Source organism: Trachemys scripta, chromosome 19 (genome assembly GCF_013100865.1).
Source record: "Trachemys scripta elegans isolate TJP31775 chromosome 19, CAS_Tse_1.0, whole genome shotgun sequence".
In the NCBI taxonomy this organism is placed as follows: Eukaryota; Metazoa; Chordata; order Testudines; family Emydidae; genus Trachemys; species Trachemys scripta.
Genome location: NC_048316.1, coordinates 4,212,844 through 4,233,469, shown reverse-complemented (window position 1 = coordinate 4,233,469; position 20,626 = coordinate 4,212,844). Strand labels below are relative to the sequence as shown.

Here is a 20,626-nt window from a genome sequence, read left to right as displayed (position 1 = left end):
AAAAATGAATTCACCTGGCACCCCCTATCTACTCAGATAAAGAAACAACATTGTGTGCTTTTTAAATAGGAAACTGATTACGCAATGGCTAAAGTTAAACCATAGAATAATTCTTTAACCTTTCTTCATAGTGAATATCATTTGCCTAATATTACTTCCGAATCAAGGAAGAAAAAATGCTCTTTTCCGTCCCTCCATTGTTACTTTTCCCTGTACAAAACCATTACTATTGGGAACCGTTCTTCACATACCAATTTTAAAAAAAAGTATCCTGTTTTTGATCTGCAGTGAGTCTTGGCGACAAGTGGCGAAACAATGGCATACACAATAGCACAAACCGTTCCTGTAACAAACATAGATTGCACCAAGAAGTAAACACACAGATTAAAATTCACCTCCTGCAGAGTCAGCACAAAGCTATGTCCAACTTAAATCCACTTAAACCAAATTTTAAGAGATTCAATTAAACTTAAGTGGTGCATTGACTTTCCACAGGCCTTCTGCACAGGGGAAAAATTCACCTGTAGTGAATATACTGGCCATAATTCTTCATTTTCATTTTTGTTTTTTCCCCTCAAACCCACCTGCCTTAGAGGGCTCCAACTGAGGCTCTGAGCATCTGCTTTCTGAGGGACCAGCCTTAAATTTCTTTCCCAGTTCTTCTCATGTATTAATAGGGTCATTTTTCTTACTACATCACATGGACTGACTACAACCTTGTCATGTTAAAGTAACAGTTGCACCATACTGCTGATGGATATCAAACTGACATATCCCATCCTTTCTGTCAGGGTGCCAGGTAGGGACACATTCCCAGACAGCCAAAACTCCCCCAGACAGTACCAGCTATTAGAAAGGCTGCTCTGACTTGCTTGTATCCATTCTTTTCACGGTGCGAGCAGGTAAACTAAGCTGCTAAATCAGACAGTGCATTTTCCAATTTAGATTTTTGGGAACAATGAACATTGCATATTGGCTTCCTTTTTCTTAAAGGGTGATTAATGATCAAAAATCTACATTTAAGTAAATCTCAGCTGTGGTATTTATTTAGGAAAAGTTGTTTTGCACTGCTACATTTACATGGAAGGTCATTATTTTTGATATAGTTAAAATCAGTATTAGATATAGATACAATTTATTGAATTGGGTTTTGGGAAATACTATTTACAGTCATTGGCAATTTTTTTTTTTGTGCATGTGTTTACATGCTAACTTTGAAACATCTAGATGACCATTAGTAAGCTTGACAAAGTTTGTATTATTTGTGCAGAGAAAAGACTTGGCTTCTTAGCGACCATGTAAAAGACAAAAGCATGCTATCCTAACATAAGAACAATATACTGCATTATAAACATGCCCTTTGAACATGGTAAAATAGTTCAAAATAACTTTTTTTTTAAATTCAGGCTGCAAGCAGAATAATGAAGTAAGCTCAAATCTCATCCATTCTCACTCAAATTGTTGGAGTCTGACTATATAATCATTACATTTACATAAGTATAGAGGTTACATCATTCAGGAAGGGAGATGGCAGAAGCCAAAGCAAGCACAAATTAGACTATTGGCTCTTCTCCCTTGCTTGAGGCCATGAGAAGAAACTCTGCTAATGGATACATGTTCTCCTAGTTTTATTAGTTTACAACTGGTAACTAGGGAAGGTGTTGTGATGGGAGGATTAAATGGTATTGTTAGCCTCAAAGGTTTCATTCTTAATTGATGCCTTCCTATTTGACAAGGCTTTGTCACATGAAGAGTGACTTCTTGACCTCACTGGTGAACTCATTGTGCTGCTCATTGTATGGAACTGAACTGGTGTTGCTTGCCATTGATATCCCGGTCTGAAATCGAAGTATTTGCTGGTTAATCTCCCCCGATGAAGGGGGGAACAGCACTCAGTTTCTTAATTTTACATGCGATTGATGAGTTATTAACCTGTCTTCAATTATTCTTACCAAGGATGAATAAAAGTGAACTATGATGTCTGTAACTGCCTTGGTGCAAAAGTATTCAATATGAAAATGTACCTCCCTCCAGCCCCATCTCTCCCCCTATAATGAGCCTGCTCACATGCCCACCGGGAAGCTATGTTTTGACATTCTGAGAACGATAGCATATCATTCCAAATATCTTTTGGATATTGTACTGCTTTTAGAAGAGTTCTTCTGCAAAGGACCTGGAAAACCACGGCCCAGTGTGGGTGATGAATGCATTCCTCCAAAGGACGTGCCTGTGCTTGGAGATATTTATGTGTGCTTGAACTTGTGCACCTTACAACTGACGCCTAGGGAGCACAGTTTAGAGGTTAGATCAGAGGATTGGGAATCGGGAGCACCTTCCATGCTACTGAGCGATCAGGCAAGCCATTTAACTAGCAGTATATGATACATACACAGATACTCTCACACCCAATCACTTTATATCAGATTATTGTGGGGATTAGTAGATTTAGATCCCAAAACCATTTTAACACTTCTCTTCTTGGTTGAGGTGGATATTTTGAAGGTACTTTGGGGGAGTAGATATTACAATATGAGTTCATCTCCCCAAAGAGATGAGATGTGTGAGGTAATATCTTTTATTGGACCAACTTCTGTTGGTGAGAGAGACAAGCTTTCAGGATTCAGGTCTGTGTAAGCTCAAAAGCTTGTCTCAGCAGCAGAAGTTGGTCCAATAAAAGATATTACCTCACTCACCTTGTCTCTCTAATACCCCGGGACCAACATGGCTACAACACTTCATCTTCCTAGGTAGATATATAGGCCAATATATATCCTGGATAAGAAGGCTGCAATTTAGTACGAAGTATGATCTCTTCAACCTAAGCTCAGAGGTCTTAATACTTTAGAGCAAGTGTATGTCACTGCTGCCATTACCAGAAGATGTATGATCTCTCCTTATTTACTTATGATTATTACTGATCATCTTAACAAAGAGGTTATCAATATACAAAGTGAGGAAGAAATTCATTTATATTATTCTATCAATATCAAGGTCATTTCTATAACTAAAAAGGGTTGTGAACAAAAGATGGATGGAACGTACATGACCGAAGCTAACCATCTAATTCATTTACTTTACTCCCAATAGCAAAGCTTTATCTCTGATATCCAGAACAACGTGTTTAACTTTTCAAGACAATTTTTGCACAAAATATGGAACTTTGAATAGAAATTTAATAGTATTTTGTAGTTCTGAATCACCTTTCATCAGAGGAGCTCAAATCACTTTACAGTCATTAGCTCATTAAGCCTGAAAATCAGCTTGCAATGTTAGTATTGAAAGTATTATCCCTATTTTGCAGATGAATAAACTGAGTCTCTGAAGAGGTGGAAACAAAATGCAGGAAATTCCTGCTCTAACCACTCGATAATGTGCCTTTCTCAGAGCTGGGGATAGAAAACAGAAGTTGTTCTCCTAGTTTTCTGCTTCTAATCAAAAGATTTCCCTGGTTCTATTGCGGTTTTTAATTTTTAAAAAAATTTTAATCAACATTTCTATTGAAATTTACTTTATCTTTTAGAAAATGAATGCATATGAAGAGATGGTCTGAAAGAAAATCTCCTCAGAAAAACGAAGTTAATTTGAGTTAAATTCAGAACTTTCCTTTTGTTTGTGTATGTACATGTGTAACTCTTCTCTTCTTGGTCCTGACTTAAGTGCCAAAATACTACATGAAAGACTTTCTCTGGTATTCCTAGTGTAGTTAGAAGCAAGAATTACCAGTTACGTGATCCAAACTATAATCAAGTTTATTAACAGTGATTTAGCCATAGGCCAATGTGCAATCCAAACTACACAAACCTCTTCAGTCTTCATAATTGTTCTGGAAAGTGGAAAACACGCTGGTCAGACCAGAAATATTAATAAAAAATGGCCTTTCCTTCATGAAAAAGACCTATAGGATGAAATCCTGGTCCCAGTGAAGTCAAGGGGAGTTTTGATGAGGATTTCACCCATAGAATTTAATAGGGATGATAGCAATAGAAATTACTCTAAAACCCTATACAATTTAATGCAGAATGATGTCCTTTCTATATGAAATTCTATAACAGGGATACAACATTCTATTACATGCAGAAGGACTTTTTCATAAAGGCCATGGGGAAGGAGGTCCTTCTGCATCCAGACCCAGCTTATAAGCAAGGAGTTCAGAGGAAGCCATGAAAGCTGAAAAGAATGGGATTAGAGAGCCTGAATTTTTTTCAAACCTCAGAAATATTTTGGGTTCAGTCTGAGTTTGGGACAAAGGTTTTCATTGTTATTTGTCATCATGAGCACTGGTTTGTTCATTCCTAAATAAAATCAAACAAGGGACTGAACTGTTAACCTGGGTCAGAACCTCCTTGAACTCCAGAAACATTCCAGAGCTAGGTCCAGAGCTCAACTTTGTGCCCAGTCCTCTGTTTATACAACAGGAGATTGAAAAGCCCTCACACTTTGGCAGCACTCAGACTCTGATTCTGAACTTTACAGCTAAGGCCCACCTCTAAAGATGACTCTCACATCCTACAAAAGAACTAAGATTAATACAAGAACTGATCAAGAATCTAGAGTCTCAAACTGAGTCAGAGCCATGCCTGGCTTCTCATTAAGTTCTCACTTCTTTTTCTGGGAAAATTTCCTTTCCATGTCTCGTTCAGGAGACAATTCTGTCATATTCCTCCTTTCTGTCCAGACTTCTCCAGTTTAGTCAAGTAACCAGATTTTGTGGGATTATTTTAGTGCAGTTTCCTCCTGCACATATTATTATGTTTATCTGGGTGATTGCTTAGCTGGCAAGCCAATTATGTGGATACTCGCCCATAAACCTTATTTTCAAATGATTTCTTGGAATTTTAAGAGTGACCTTTTCATAACATTCAAGGGTTGCTGTCTGGCTGAATTTCAGCAAGACTGATGGAAAAAAAGTTAAATGAAAGAAATGTGTTCCGTAATTAATTAATGGTGAAAATAAGACATTGGTTTGAGGGATGGAAATCCTGTAGTTTGCTAAAGCATACAGAACTGTAGTGCACAGAGTTCAATTATACCAAATAATGTATGTGACACCTACCCCACCCGGTAAAAATGAATGTATTTAATATTTCCTACATGGTATAATTGTCAATATTCACTGGGGGCGGGGAAAGCTGAAGGCCTGATTATGTCACCCTTACATTGAATCCTACTGTGAATAGATTTGTTGTAATCAATAAGACTATTTGCAGAGCAAAGGACTACTCGCTGTGAGTGAAGGTGGTAGAATTTGGCCCTTAAGATTGTAGGCCTGATCCAAATCTGACTTAAGTCAATGAGAGGCTTTTAGCTTACCTCAGTGTTCTTTGGATCAGGCCCTATCTCTCTATCTAAGCACTTAAAATGTGACCTCCATTGTCATAAACTGAGTATTACCAGATTTCTCAAAACATACAGTCAATCCAGTCAATGTTATCTCCTTTGACTCAAGATGCACTCAGAAACTGTAGAGCAGGGTGTGGTGGGGTGGCTACCCACACAGGGAGAAGAAGGGGTTAAAAGCAGCACCAGGGAGGCTGTGCAGAACCCACTAATCAGGAAAGGGCTTATTGAGTCCACCAATAGGGGAAGGCTTCTGGAGCAGCCAATCAGGACCGGCGAGGGCCATATATAAAAGGCTGCCCAGCGGAGCAGAGAGGCGTCTCTCCCTGGAGGGCAAGACAGGAGGACTGGCTGCCTGGAGAAGTGCCATAGATACAGCTGTGCTGGGCAGGGGCAGCAGAGTGCGAGGGTGAGCTGCTGGCTGGGGCCTTGCTACAAGGGCTGAGAAGGTGCTAGGGCTATGGGGGAAGTGGCCCAGGGAAAATAGGCAGCAGGTTGGAGGAAGGCAGTAGGTGGCTGCTGGCTATAGGGTCCCTGGGTCGGGACCCAGAGTAGTGGATGGGCCTGGGTCCCCCCCTCCCTTTGCACCCCACTTGCCAATGAGGAGAGTGGCCGGTATCCAGACTGCAGTTTGTCCCTGAGACAGGGGGCTGGACCTTGGACTGCAGTTGACTACTTGAGGCAAGTGGCGGGACTAAGGACTACCAGTCCCCTGGAAGGGGGGAGATACCATAGCGGCGGCACAGCCAGAGGACCGTGCCCAGAAGAGGACGCTGCGGTCCAGGGAGCGACATGTGTCCAAAGAGTAGAGACAGCAGTGTCGGCAGTTGTGACACCACTAGCTGAAGGTGGACTATAAGGGGTGAGAGCTAATTTCCAGGATGGCCAGTAGGAGGTGCCATGGTGGTGAGTCCCACCCGGGACAAGGGGAGTCAACAGACAGAGCGCAGGCCAAATCCAGATGGTGAAATCTTTTTATTTACGTATCATTATCATTATTTTTTTTTTCTCTGGAGTCTGAAACCTGACTATACCTTAACCAAAAAATTTGGACCTTGGCAAAAAAATGATTGACTACCCCTATTGTATAGTGAAAGTTCTTTTTTGTTCTTTTTCTGTTTTAATCATTTGCCATCTTGAGCGTGTTGCTGTGGGACAGCTCATGTCGAAAGATGGGTCTTATGTTTCATTCTGGAAGCAGTGAAGCTTATACTCACTCTATATTTTGGGACTTCCATAGGTATGGGCCTGCCATGTACAAATTTCATCCTAGCTCCAGAGTCCCTAAGGAGTGTAGTCATTGTAGCAGGAAATGGGTGTGGTTGATTAAACCTATTTTTGTTTAAATAGTATAAATAAGTGGCTCTTAAAAATGTTGTTGGGTGACTGAAAATGGAAGAGTAGACAAGAATTTAGGCCACAAGTATCTATGCTTTGGAGTAGTATGAAAGGCAAATGCATCTGTTGTTTGTATCCAAAGCATACATATAATGAATGAAATACTTTTTCTTTTAGCAAAACTGCCAAACTTCCAAGTACGTTTCTCATGCTCATTAACACTGGACTTTAAGAGCCTGATAAGAATGCAATATAAAATCAAACAGCCCCTAAAGACTGTGAGATTATATTTAATACCCTCCTATCACCAGCCTCTGAGTGCTTGGCAAGAGAAATGGTGACATTTACTAATCAGTACCCTCTCTTATTTGTCTTGGCTGAAAGTCTCAAGTCCTCAGCTTATTGAAGTTATTACAAATGCTCTCCATTAGATTGTGTTTTACTTCCTGGTATTTGCAGTAGAATTTGATCACAACGTCGTGGAGGAGTTATGTCTTTAAAACGAAATGCAGGAGTTCAGATACCATGCATGTAATTTGCATGTTTATTTTCTCTCTTGCAATCTTGTTCTTTAACTTATTCTTAGTGTTTGACATTCATTGTTTTCCCCATCGTCTGACCTTGACATTTTTTCACTCCTTTCTGAATGCACAGACTTTTGTTTTGGGGGGTATCTGGTGTTATTACTAGTATATGAATATCCCTTAACAGTTCATCTTTATAACAGTGCAATTAGCCCTCCTGAAGGTTGCCAGAAGAGATACAGCATGGGCAAGTGGCCATGCAAGGTTCCTCTACAGTGTTCCAAAAATGTGCTTGATCTGCCTTTAGCAGTGAGGTCATTCTCCATGGCCTGCTCAGTCCTTGGCACCACTCTGTGTAATACTGGTTTTACTGATGTAGAAACCTGTTTAGCTAGAATTGGACTGAGACCACCATCTGAGTTTACATTGGTCACTAAATTTCTGCTAAACGGTAACCACTCTTGGACTCTGCAAATTCTCCTTTCCAATGGCAATGGGAAGGCAGAATTTATCCTTTAGTGTGATAAGCAGTTTGGACATCCAGGGGCCCTGCTCTATTATGCCACAGATTCATAGATTCCAAGGCTAGAAGGGACCATTGTGATCATCTAGTCTGACCTCCTATATAAACAGGCCATAGAACTTCCTTCCCAAACTGTATCATGATATACCACAACGTTAAGCAAAAGCGTCACAATGTTGCATATTTTAATGTTACATAATTTGATTATTACATATAGAATCCTAACCTAAAGTCTCTGTAACTATTAAGTATTGGGGGGTTAATTATACTCTTCCCCCTCCCCCCCATATGCTGGTAGAAATTAAATGTTCCAATTCAAACCAATGTCATCTAAGCTGTTTAAGAGAAACATAATGCTTTTGTTCCTGAGGTTGGCAAAGAATGAATTTGGCTTCAACTTCAACACATTATTATTCTGAATGAAACCAGACAAGTCTATCTATAGACACAAATTCTAACTCAAGTGTCCCATGTAGCATTTGGGTTATTTAGAGCCCTTCCCTGGGCAGCATAACAAATCCATGCTGTTCATCCCCAGTCATTCTCTCTCTCCCCCCTCCACCCCCAATCTGGAAAGCAAATGCTGCCCTCCCATCCCCACTCTCAAATAAGTATCAAGAACATCTTTCCTCCATTTCCTCTTAATTTCAGGTACATCAATTTTAAGTACCCAGAACAGGATATTGAAAAGTTCCTCAATTCAGCAGTGTTTCACAAACCCATTTGATGCAGAACATTATGGCTTTTCATCTGTCGTTTGCCAGAAAATACTGCGAATCGCAAACACTTTCTTTTTGATGAACACTGGAAAGAAGTATTAAGATAACATCAGAAGAACTTGTTATGGTGCCCGTCTTCCCCATCCTTTATTGTGAAGTAACATTGCCATGGTGACATGTGTACAATAGAGATTTCCAAAGTCCTAGAAGTGAGTTTTAAAGGACTGCTCTGGTGTCTCAGTACACAAGCCGTAGCATCCTGCTTATTGTCATTGCCAGACTGCCTTCCTCGTACTGTGCTGTTGGCCAGTTTTCACAAGCTTGTCCCGCTTCTTCTCCAGAATCTGAATGCACATCAGGGGCAGAGAGGGTTGGGAGAAACTTTAACGTCACAAGTCCATGCAGTGATGAGTGGAATAAAATACTCAGCCATAGAAAATGTGAGCTGAAACCAGCAGCTCACGAGACAATTAAACGCTGTCAAAGCAAAAACAAACAAAGAAACAAAAAACAAACCTGATGAAAAGATGTTCCCTGGGGATCAAAGGTCAGATTTAACTTCAATATCTATTTTGTTTCATAAAATGAACACGATTCTCTGCTCAGGAGGGGATCCTAAACCCTCCTTCCCTCCAACTTTTACCAGTAGAATAATTCTTGTATACAACGTTAGCTTTACAAAGTTGTAGGGTCTTTTTTAATCAGTTCACTTTGTCCCTATTAGCATTTGATATCATTTATGGCCTTTCCTATAACTCCACCTGGGAGGTCTCAGAGTGACCTTAATTTAAAGGCGCTCCTAGGCGAGGTCTTTGTATCTGCATGGTGGTGTATTTCTAAGTGAAGAATGGTGAGGCAAAAATGACCATTAATCACGGCAGTGTTTGAGGAACGTCAGGAGGCTCAGGTGAAGAGTGCAGCTTTGCACAGCAAGGTGAAAACAGACACGCACGTGATGGGAGATAATGTTTACACAGAAAGCGTCTGGATTAGGGTTAATATTAAACCAACTCCTTCCCTGTCTGTATTCAAATAATGACAAGGACCTGAATTTGCCCCGTTGTGCCTAGGTATTGCAGCTCATCGTACACTGTTTTGGGACCCCTGTAATTGCTAGGCTCAGCAACGGGAAATAAGGGTATTTTTAGCTGTAATTTTGGACTTCTTAACTTCGGTAACTTTTAAAATCAAACTGTTAATTATTTCCATTTATTAAATAAGGAGGCAGTATGTTCAGTTGATTAGGGCAGAAGATTGTGAGTCAGAGCCTCTAGTTTCAGTTCCTGGCTGTGCCGCTGACCCACCCTGTCACCTTGGGCAACTAACCTGAACTCTGTGCCTTAGTTTGTCAGTCCGTAAAAAGGATGTTCCTTCCTCACCAGGATGTTCTAAGGTTTACGTAATTTAACATCACTTTTAATCTTTTAAAAAACTTGGTTAAAAATCACTATGCAGGTTGCAAAGATCACCTAAACATTTGGATCTGAATCCAAAGTTAAGATTTGAGGATTAAACCGTGTTGTTCCAATTTGGGCTTATGTCCAATTATTTCTTAAATGCAGAGAAAATGGGCAGAATAAAAAAAAAAAATCTAAAGTTGTATTTAAAGTAGATCATCCCTACAGTTTCAACATGATTTTGATACTTTTTAAAATCATTATAGTATATAAGGATCCAAAAGTGTTGGAAGTGCGCATATTTACTTCAGCTGACTTCAGTGGGCTTTTGTATAGGGTCCTATAACTTTTTTAAATGGTGTGTGTGTGTGTTTTACAGAGAGTATATTTACATATTATATAATGTATAAAAACACAATAATAGATAGTAATGGAAGGAAGAAAGTGCATAATTGTTCACTTACTTTATAGGGTGACAAATGAAGTCCAATGCATAGAATGACATTCATATACTGTTAGTGCACATAGATACAGTATGTTATAAACATAAGGACAGTTACTACAGAGCTGCAGTAAGTGTTTTTTTAACATTAATATCTTGGCTGTCTAATAAATTTAACATAAAAAGGCTTTACACATAATGTCAAATTGTACTAAAAATCTATAAAAGCAAAGATTTTTATTTTGTTATACAAGTGCCAAACTACTGGATTTTGGAACAGATCAATTTTTTGGTTTCATTTCTGTATCTGAAAATTGGCAAACTATTTGAACATTTTAATAAATAAAGAAAGGTGGACAGCAGGGTGGTGCTTTTATCGAATTGTAGAGATGGGGATGAGAAATGGTGGTTCTGCCAGTAATGTGAATGACTATGAAGATTCAGGGTCAAATTCTGAGCTCTGTCAATGTGAATCCTGAATAACTCCACTGATCACAATGGGGTTACTGAGGCTACGTCCTCACTACGGGGTGGGACTGTCGATTTAAGATACGCAAATTCAGCTACGCAAAGAGCCAGGGCCGGCTCCAGGCACCAGCTTAACAAGCAGGTGCTTGGGGCGGCCAAGGGAGGGGGGCGGCACGTGCGGCAATTCAGGGGCGGCAGGTCCCTCACTCCCCCTAGGAGCGAAGGACCTGCTGCCAAACTGCCGCTGCCAATTGCAGCTTTTTTTTTTCCCCAATTGCCGCTGCCGGTTGCGATTGCGATCGCGGCTTTTTTTTTTTTTTTTTTGCTTGGGACGGCAGAAATGCTGGAGCCGGCCCTGCAAATAGCGTAGCTGAATTCAAAGTATCGGAGCCGACTTACCCCGTTGTGAGGACGGCGGTAAATTGACCTCTGCGGCTCTTCCGTCGACGGCGCTTACTCCTACCTCCCCTGGTGGAGTACAAGCGTCGATTCGGGGATCGAATGTCGCGTCCCGACAAGACGTGATAATTCGATCCCCGAGAGATCGATTTCTACCCGCTGATTCAGGCAGGTAGTGTAGACGTAGCCTGAGACTACACCAAGGCCCAGATTTTTAAAGGTATTTAGGTGTTGCCGCTCTCAGTGTTGCACCAGCTAACTGATTTAGGAGCCTGAGTCTCATTTTCAAAATGCCTAAATCCCTTTAAAAATCTGGGCCCAAAAGGCCAAGCTTTCCACCAGCCTTTGGATAGAAAGATATTTTCTTTATGAAAGAGGCAGAAATCGGGTGGCGGAAGGGAGAGGGTGTTTTTTGTTTTTTATTTTTGTTTTTGCAAAGTACTATATATCGTTACTTGTCTAGTATCATTTGGAGGTGAAAAAGAAGAGGTCTCCTTGTGCGCTTCCAAGGAAGCCACTATTGAACCAGAAAGATAAATCAAAAAAATTGAAGCTAGAGTGGCCAATTGACTGTGATTTAAAGTGAAAGTCCTTATATGTGTTCATGCACTAAAACACAGGCAAGTATATCGTTTGAAAGGGCATCCATTTTTGTGCACCAGGAGGAAGGGAAAATAATAATTGTAGTCCTCTTTGCAGTGACTGCTAGAATTGAAGTGTCCCAAGCACTGTCAGTTTCTCCATGAGTATGAAGGATTTGTAGTATAAGGCAAAAGTACTCGATGGAGGAATGATAAGAATGTAGCTGAAATGGTTTTGGGTGTTTTATAATTGAGGGCTATCTCCTGAAAGGTGCTTGGCACTCTGGCCTCAAACCCGCAAAAGACTTTGTGTGTAGTCCTAGTCATTTCAATGGGGTTACTAACATGCTTGAGTGCTTAGCTGGATCAGGGTCAGAGCCCTCAGCACCTCGTTGGATCAAGCCCTAAAGGAATAATTAAAGCTTGAGATACCTCGTTTGCTTTAGGTCCCAGCAGGGATATCTTCCTCTAAGCCAGCCCGCAGAAAGGGAGCAGAGTGTTGGTACAGGTGGTGAATACCATAGCCATCTTCCTGGTGCAGGGCAGAATAGGCAGCTGCCTGACCACATGGGATGCACTTTTAAAGGGATTTAGGCATTTTGAAAATGAGATTCAGGCTCCTAAATCAGTTAGCTGGTGCAATACTGAGAGTGGCAACACCTAAATACCTTTAAAAATCTGGGCCCTGGTGTAGTCTCAGGCTATGTCTACACTACCCACCTGAATCAGCGGGTAGAAATTCGATCTCTCGGGGATCGAATTATCGCGTCTCGTCGGGACGCGACATTCGATCCCCGAATCGACGCTTGTACTCCACCAGGGGAGTTAGGAGTAAGCGCCGTCGACGGAAAAGCCGCGGAGATAGTAAATAGTTGGGATACTAGAATTTAATTGACCTGAGCCTACATCATGGTCCTCATTGCAGACCTTTAGGCTCAGGTGGGATCCCACTGACTTCAGTGAGGTTCTGCTTGGGCACAGGAGTCTGGTGTCATACATCACAGTGCTGGATGGGGCCTAGGTTTATAATTCTGTTTTCAGGATTTTCTGTTGGTGTCCCTGAAGTCTGCAGTGCAAAAGCATGTCGAAGATTCCTACTTTAGTTGTGATCAAGGCTCCTATGCTTACCTTTAGAATCTGATTCTGCTGTCTTGGTTGAAAGGCATTGGCTACATAATTGCAAAGTATCATTATTACTGATATAGTTCCCTGTACTGTGCCTTGGTATATTGTTGTGAAGAATGCTGCAGTTAGCACAGAGTTGCTGTTGTGATTTTCATAGATTATATAATCATAGATGGCAGCACTTAAGTATATGCATAAAGTTAAGCATATGCTCAAGTCCCCTTGACTTCAGTGGAATGTAAGCACATGTTTAAGCACCCTTCCTGAATAGCAATGCGTTTCTCTATCAGGGCCTTAGTTAGCAAGCAGTTGAAGATGTTGATAAAGAAAAAAGCATTTAGAAAAAGTGTACAGGACAGCTTTGATCTCTTCATCTGATGGAAACATTTGACAAATTCTGCACTATATTACATGGTTGTAAATCTGTAGGAAATACATAAAAATCAGGATTTGCATTGATATTATGAGCAGGGTTAGGCCCACTATATAGCTTCTTCACCCTAGAATTTGCTGAATATGTCACACCATGCCCATTTCAGATTTTTGTTTTAAATGACAGTTTATCTGAGCTCAGGGAATGAATGGATAACATTACTATTTACATAAGCTCATTGTGATCTGTCTCAGTAATGTAATCAAATTAGGGTTAACTGCAGCTGGAGAATGCCAGCTTGTAAACTGTTTTTCAAAAAGAATCACATGGCGTTACTTGACATGTTTAGTATACATCTGGGAGGCTTTGCAAAAATTATAGCACATCCCTAACTAATGTAACCAAAGTTGGGATTCTGCTGCCATCAGTTCCCTAAATCCAGGAAATGAAATTCAGTGACGTTCTTCAACAATTGGAGGAGTGATGCCTCCAAACAGATTCCTGGAACAAAAATTTCTCAGACATGGCTGCTGCTGACATGTTGTCTTTCTTTTGGCTAAAAACAACAGAGCAGTCGATAGAATTTTGAGTGCATTTATGAACATCTGTGTTAACTGCAGAATTACAGCCCTCTGTGCGTGTCAAGCACTGCATTTAGTATTATGGCATTCGTATAAGATGAAGTCCAGCCTGAACTAGAATTATCCAATGGGTGGATTTTCAATTTTTTTGTTGCTAACAGACATCCTTTATGATGGTACTTTTCTTATTATTTGTATTATTATGATGGATTATGTTTATCTGTATTACAGTAGTACTTAGAGACCCCAATGAAGATCAGGGACCCTTTTCCCTACAAACACATCGGGTACATCTACACAGCAGTTGAACACCCGTGTCTGGCCCATGTCAGCTGGCTTGGGTTGTGGGGCTGTAAAATTGCACGGTAGATGTTCCGGCTCAGGCTGGAGCTTGGGCTCTGTGATCCTCCCACTTCATGGGGCCCAGAGCTTGGGATCCAGCCCAAGCCTGAACATCTGCACCACAGTTTTGCAGCCTGAGCCCCGTGAATCCAACTCAGCTGACACCGGCCCAGCAGCAGGTGTTTAATTGCTGTGTAGACATACCCATAGGAAATGACAGACCCTGCCCCTAAGATCTTACACTCTTTAAACACACAAATTGTTAATATTGCCACAGTATAACTGGGGAACTGAGGTGTTTAGAGATTAAGGGACTTGTCCAAGTCTCAGAGGACGTCTGTGGCAGAGCTAGAATGTGATCTCAGATTTCTTGAGTTCCTGTCTATTGTCTCAACAACAAGACCATCCTTCCACTTTAAAGTCCTTTGTAAGAGGGAAGTATTAGCTAGAGATTGGACCCAAACCAAATCTCAGATGCTAAAACCTTGTTTCCCGCTCTTGAATTTGTAGGAGGTTCAGATCTGGATCTTGATTCAATAGCTGATTGCTCTATAACAAGTAAAATCAAACCCCAGATCCAACAATAGGAACTTTGGAAAAATTCAAATTAGGACCCACGTTTTGCAGCTTAGTCTATCAGCAGTATTATCATCCTGTTTTACACAAAGCAGACTGGCTTATCCAAAACTAGAGCTGGTTGGAGAAACTTTGGCAAAACAGGCAGTTCTGCTGAAATGAAAATGCCTCACAAAATCAGTAGATCTTGACAGAATTTCATTTAGGAAAAAAAATAGGAGAAAAAAGTTCTGACAACATCAAAGTGTCTTGTTTTCAATTTTTTTGAATGAAAAGCTTCAATTTTTCAGTTTTAAATGAAAAGCTTCATTTAGAATATTTTTTAATTTTGTATTGTATATTTTAATATACTATAAAAATTTTAAAAGGCAAAGTTGAAGGGAAAACATTTTGATTTTGTTTAAATGAAATGTTTCCATCAACCCAAAACAATTTTTTTCAGAATTTTCCTTCACAGGGAGTTTTTCTTTTTTTTTTTTTTTTTTTTTTTTTTTCAGGGCTGCCCAGAGGATTCAGGGGGCCCGGGGCAAACCAATTTCAGGGGCCCCTTCCATAAAAAAGAGTTGCAATACTATAGAATACTATATTATTGTGGGGGCCTCTGTGGGGCTCGGGGCCTGGGGCAAATTGCCCCACTTGCACACCCCCTCCCCCGGCAGCCCTGTTTTTTTTTTCACTCCAGTTTGAAACAAGCCATTCATAAAAATCCTAAAATCCTTTGCAAAACAGAATTTACATCCTCAGCACGGATTTGTCCAAAACCACAAAGGAAAGTTGTGTCCAAGCTGGGATTCAAATTCAGGAGTTCCTGACTCTGAATCATGTGTACAGAGCATGTAAAAGGGTGGGTCTGTCCCATGTTAGAGTGAGTAGGTACTGGAGTCGGTCACACCCTATTCCAGGTGTTTTGGAGCACGTGTGGGGAGAGAGAAAGTGGTCCTGGAATGATAAGTAGTGTCTGGGTGTTTCCAAGCGACTGTTTCTTTAAGGACACGGGACAAGGAGCCTTGTGGTGCAGGGTGAGGCAAGGCTCCCTTCTCTCCCAGTAATGCAGGATGAGTTCTGGGAAACAGGATAGTTTATCACCTGATTCTTCCCTCATAAGAGTTGAGACACCAACCAGGAAGGAGGCCTGCCTGCTGACCTCTCCCCATCCAGAGAAGAATGGAATTCAGCAGGAGAGGCCAGCTGCGGGAAGCTGATCCAGGTCTGCAACTGACAGGAATAAGCATAGCCCCAAGGAGGTGAACTTTGAGACTCCTCTGTTAGGAGGAGAAGACTTTGGAAGAAAGCTACTCAGGAAGGAGGGACTGGGTGGAAAAGCCTGTTTGTGTTTGAATTTTGAAAGGAGCTTTAAAGAGAAGACAGGCCTCAGGGATGAGGGCCTGGGCCCAAGTTGAGACTGGTATGAAGACTCTGCGGGGGTTTTTATTTGTCCTTTTGACTGGTGTACCCCAGAAGGGGTGGATTTTTGTTAAACAACTTTAGCCAGAGGACCAAGTCACTGGAGTAGCCAAACCAGGTTGTGGGCATTTTCAAAGATGCCCTAAGAAGGAGAAACAAAGGCAGGGCCACTGCAGAACCATCTAGGCCATGGGGAGGGTGGGGGAGGGGGTGGGGGGGCACTCAAGAACGGCAACCCAATTAGAGAGCACTAGAGCACATCCCAACTTGCACTTAGTTCTCACTTTTTTCTGAGCATTTATGGGCAAGTGAAACCACTGCAATATGCCCTCTGAATGGGTTGAGAATGTTGCTCCAACATTTACAATCAACAATATTTTATGAAACTTTGCATATAATAGCTAGGATTTATTGTTGAGCAACTTTCATCTGAGCGTGTCAGTGTTTCACAAACAAATTAAGGCTCATAGGATGGGTATATTTAAACTGTTATACAGAGGATCACACTGGAGTATAGAGAGTTTAGTGGCCTGATTCTCAAAGGGCACTGAGGACCATGACTTCCCAGTGAAGTTAGTGGGAGCAGCGAGGGCTTACTTAGCATCTTCGACGATCAGGTTGTTCCAAAAGCAGCTCAGTGGAATCTATTTGTAACAGTGCATGTTAAACTATTTAACTTTCAGCATATCGTGCTCTTCACATTTTTTTTTAATATTGCTCTAGTGTTCACCTTTCGCTCTTGTTTGCTTTTAGCTATTTTCCAAACCACAATTTCAGTATCTATTAAAAGTTATGTAAAATATAGAATGAGTTAGAATTCTAAATATTTAAAATATGACATGTTGTTATTACAGCTGAGCTCAGAAACATTTGCCAACATTTTTTAGTTCCGTAAATGGGTCAGTCTCACCTGCCCTGGGTCACAGAGGCCCACTAACTTCAGGCTCGGTCCTCGCCTGGTGTAAATTGACATACGTTAATAATAATTGATGTAAATTAGCTATCAGAGCCAAGTGAATTTACACCAATTGAGGGTCTGTTTTGTTATTTTAAAAATGGAAAAATTTATTTAAAATGTGTAACATTTCTCATTTTGATAACCTTAATTTCCATCTGTTTTTTGAACTGTCTTGCTGCTCCGGTTGACAGCCAGAATGCATTGTGACATTGCATTTAGGGTGTAATCCTGCAAGGTGTTGAGAACTCCAGCCCCACACAAGCACTTAAGCAGATGCTCTACTTTAAATGTGCGAGTAGTCCCATCAAAATCAATGGAATTTCTTAAATGCTATGTTGAATTGGAGCTAGAGTACTGGCTCAAGCCTTTAGCTTGCCTACCCTGATGGATCTTTACAGCATTTTATAGAACTTAAGTACTTAACCTGCCCATCTGCCTGCTTGCCTATATCTAACTTGCACCATCACTGAAGTGCAGTCACTCTGAGGCAGAATCATGGGGCAGTTCTCTTACCGCACACCGCAGCACTACACAGCTACCCGGGGGAGGACATGGAGAACACCGTATGCAAGTGCTGGAAGAATTTAAATAGGTAGAATCTGAATAATTCAAATCAGAATCTGGCCAATTCTCTGGAGTTAGGACAACGCCTACTGTTAAAAAAATGCCATAAGGTCTTTAATGAACACAAGTGGGTTGGAAAACCCTGATGTTGGATCTCACCTGAAAGAGATCTCCAATAGCTCCCCTCCAAATCCATACCATACCCTTCACCAAGCCTGTGCTGCTGAACCAAGGGAAGCCATCGTTAATGGTGTGCATGCCAATCTAATTCACTGAAGTGCTGGAACGATTTTTATAGCAGAGGTGCTGATGATGGAAACCATGTCTTTGGTATTACTACTTCAAGGCAGTGGGAGTGGTGGCACCCCCACTATCCGTAGTTCCAGCACCAATGCATTGAGTGCACTGTGCTTTTTCTTCTCTCTCCAATGTTAGCATCTTAAGTGTGTGAGGATTTCTCTAGCAGATATATTAGGATCTTCTGCAGACTTAGCTTAATTATTTTCCAATGCATTATTTCTTTACATCTCATTGAATTTTTAGACAGAATTGTGCTGCTGTGCAGCATATTGAGTGCTGGTGATTACCTGGCATCTACTCCAGAAATGACTGCATCACCACCTCTGGATTTTCCACTGCATTCCATCTTCTCTGCCTGTACTCTAGGCTGGGTGCTTTTTGTGACTTTTTTTTGTATGTGTGTGTATCAAATCTAAAGAAAGAACAGTTGAAAATTTTCAGTGCTTCAATGAGATATTTTTGTGAGGAAAAACTTGCAAAATTTCTATCTGCTCTAGAATAATGATAATTAATAATATCAGTAGGGCTGGTATACCTCGACGAACATAAAGTATTTTGAGATCCTTTGGTATGGAAAGTGTTTTATAAATGCACGCTGTTACTTGAGTGGAATGGTCTGAACTGGGACATCCCATTGGTGAACCTGTCTTTCTTATTAAGCCATCCATTTAAGAGGCCAGACTATTTTGAAAATTTTACTTACAATGAAGTAAATTATTGTACTGGATAAAAATATAGGAACAAAATAGTATTTATGGCATTCCACCTTTATTTTGTCACTTTTTAATCTTTGTTATACTTTGTTATATTTATTATTATAGATTTTAATATAATTGTTTATATTAAATGTTACATATTATTTAAAAACAGGATTGAGAACCCCACAGCTAGCTAGAAACCACTAAACCCTTAGCACTAGCCAAATATGCCCCCAAGAAGTGGAATTTATGCTAATATTACCCTGCATAGTTATTGACTTCAGTGGGATTTAAGCATGTACTTAAGTGCTTTGCAGTATTGGGGCCTGAAGCAGCAGTCTTAACCACTTACCAATTTTTGACTAATTTAATTCTATGGCAAACATCCCAGAATAAAGTGACTGCTCAGGTCCAGTGAAGTGTATTTTCGTAGTAGTAGTACTGGTGTAAGTATTGTATCCAACTTTGAAAATTTCTACACAGGTTTGCTGCATTTGAGGATTCTGGCCTTTATACTGTACCTAATAACATTTTTTTCATTGTAGATTGACTTATTTTTGTTTTTATTATTTTACAGCAAGTACTGACTGATCCTGAGGTGGTATCCCAAGAGGGCTGTATAAAAAAGGTAGGAAAAGATTTAATCTTATCCAAGTTGTGTTCATTACTTGGCTTTGTAATTATCTTGATAGTTTTCCATTTTCATTTGCATATGAATGTGTAATAAATGTAGATATCAAAATACATGAAAAAGGCTTTCAGAGCTTGTTTTCCATTTCTATGAGTGCAGGATGGTACCCCTAGTTTTATTTGGGGGTACTTTTATGTGTGATTTGTGGATCTAATACTTTGTAAAAGGAATCCTTGTTACAGTTCTAACCTAGGCAATAGCTGTTCAAACCTGGAAACCCCATTTTCCAGTGAAATGATATTTGTCCTTACTTCTAAGTAGAAGTCAGTTCACCATATGATGTTTATTTGAAATCAAAGGGATCTGGTATACATGAATAAAAGAACAGAATTTAACTAGTCTTATGTATTACCAAGCTTTTCCTTAGTTTGTGACATCTTAAACTATATTTCCAGAGAAAATCTGGTTTCAAGTGTATTTTAGCTATATTATAATTTCTATAAATGTCTATATTGGAACTGCTTGACAACCCCATAAAGTACATGTGTCCGTAGCCTGTCTAGTGTTTTGGTCAGGATTATTTTAAATAACATAAAAATAACATTCTTTCCACTGGTACTGTATCTTTGGTTAACGGTATTATAAGGTAAAGCATAGCAAGTCGCATTTGATTATAGCCTACCTAGATGCCCCTAAGAGGGGTCGCTTATCCTTGTTTGAGTCATGAGTTGGCTTTAATTCCTTTCATATGTTATTGTCTTATTAGAAATAGACACATATGAGATTCAAAAGTGTCAAATATTTGAAGTTGGAAAACTGCAACAACTGCCATTTTTTTCACCCATTTAGGCCATCTTAAATACCATTTCTTAGCTCTGAAAGTTAAAAGAAAACACTTGTGCTGTTCTGCCAAACATAGTGAAATCTAATACTTGTCAGGCTCCGGAGTTAGTTTGAGAACAGATATTTAGACACATCTATGTCCAGTATGGACCATTCTCTTCACACCATGTTGAGCAAAATAAGCTTTTATTTTGGAAGCTAAGCTTTCCTCTATGAAATGTCTTTTGACCATCCATTGACCTTGCAAGAGGACCTATAGCAATATTGCTGAACTTTTTACCTTGTTGATCTCCATAACTCATTTCATGTTCCTCTGTGCCTCAGTGGGATCCTTTTGTCTGAGCAGACATGGTGACAAGGTGGCAGGTTCTTATTATCATAACCCACTTATCACAAAGATGGAAGTAAATTCTCCATGGCGCAGGGACTGCTCAGCTATTTCTATCTGGAAGTCTTTAATTACAATATCGCAAATCCACATTCAACCTAAAAAGAAGTCTTTG

The 20,626-nt window shown here is 40.2% G+C and overlaps 1 protein-coding gene across 3 annotated transcripts in view; it reads left to right on the top strand.

Moving 5' to 3' along the window:
• Window positions 1-20,626, top strand: part of PRDM16 (PR/SET domain 16) — a 424,846-nt gene that overhangs the window by 195,550 nt on the left and 208,670 nt on the right. For all 3 annotated transcript variants that reach the window (XM_034753221.1, XM_034753220.1, XM_034753222.1), the window contains exon 3: window positions 19,227-19,277. In XM_034753221.1, the coding sequence (XP_034609112.1) occupies window positions 19,227-19,277 (51 nt within the window). The remainder of the gene's footprint in view (window positions 1-19,226; window positions 19,278-20,626) is intronic.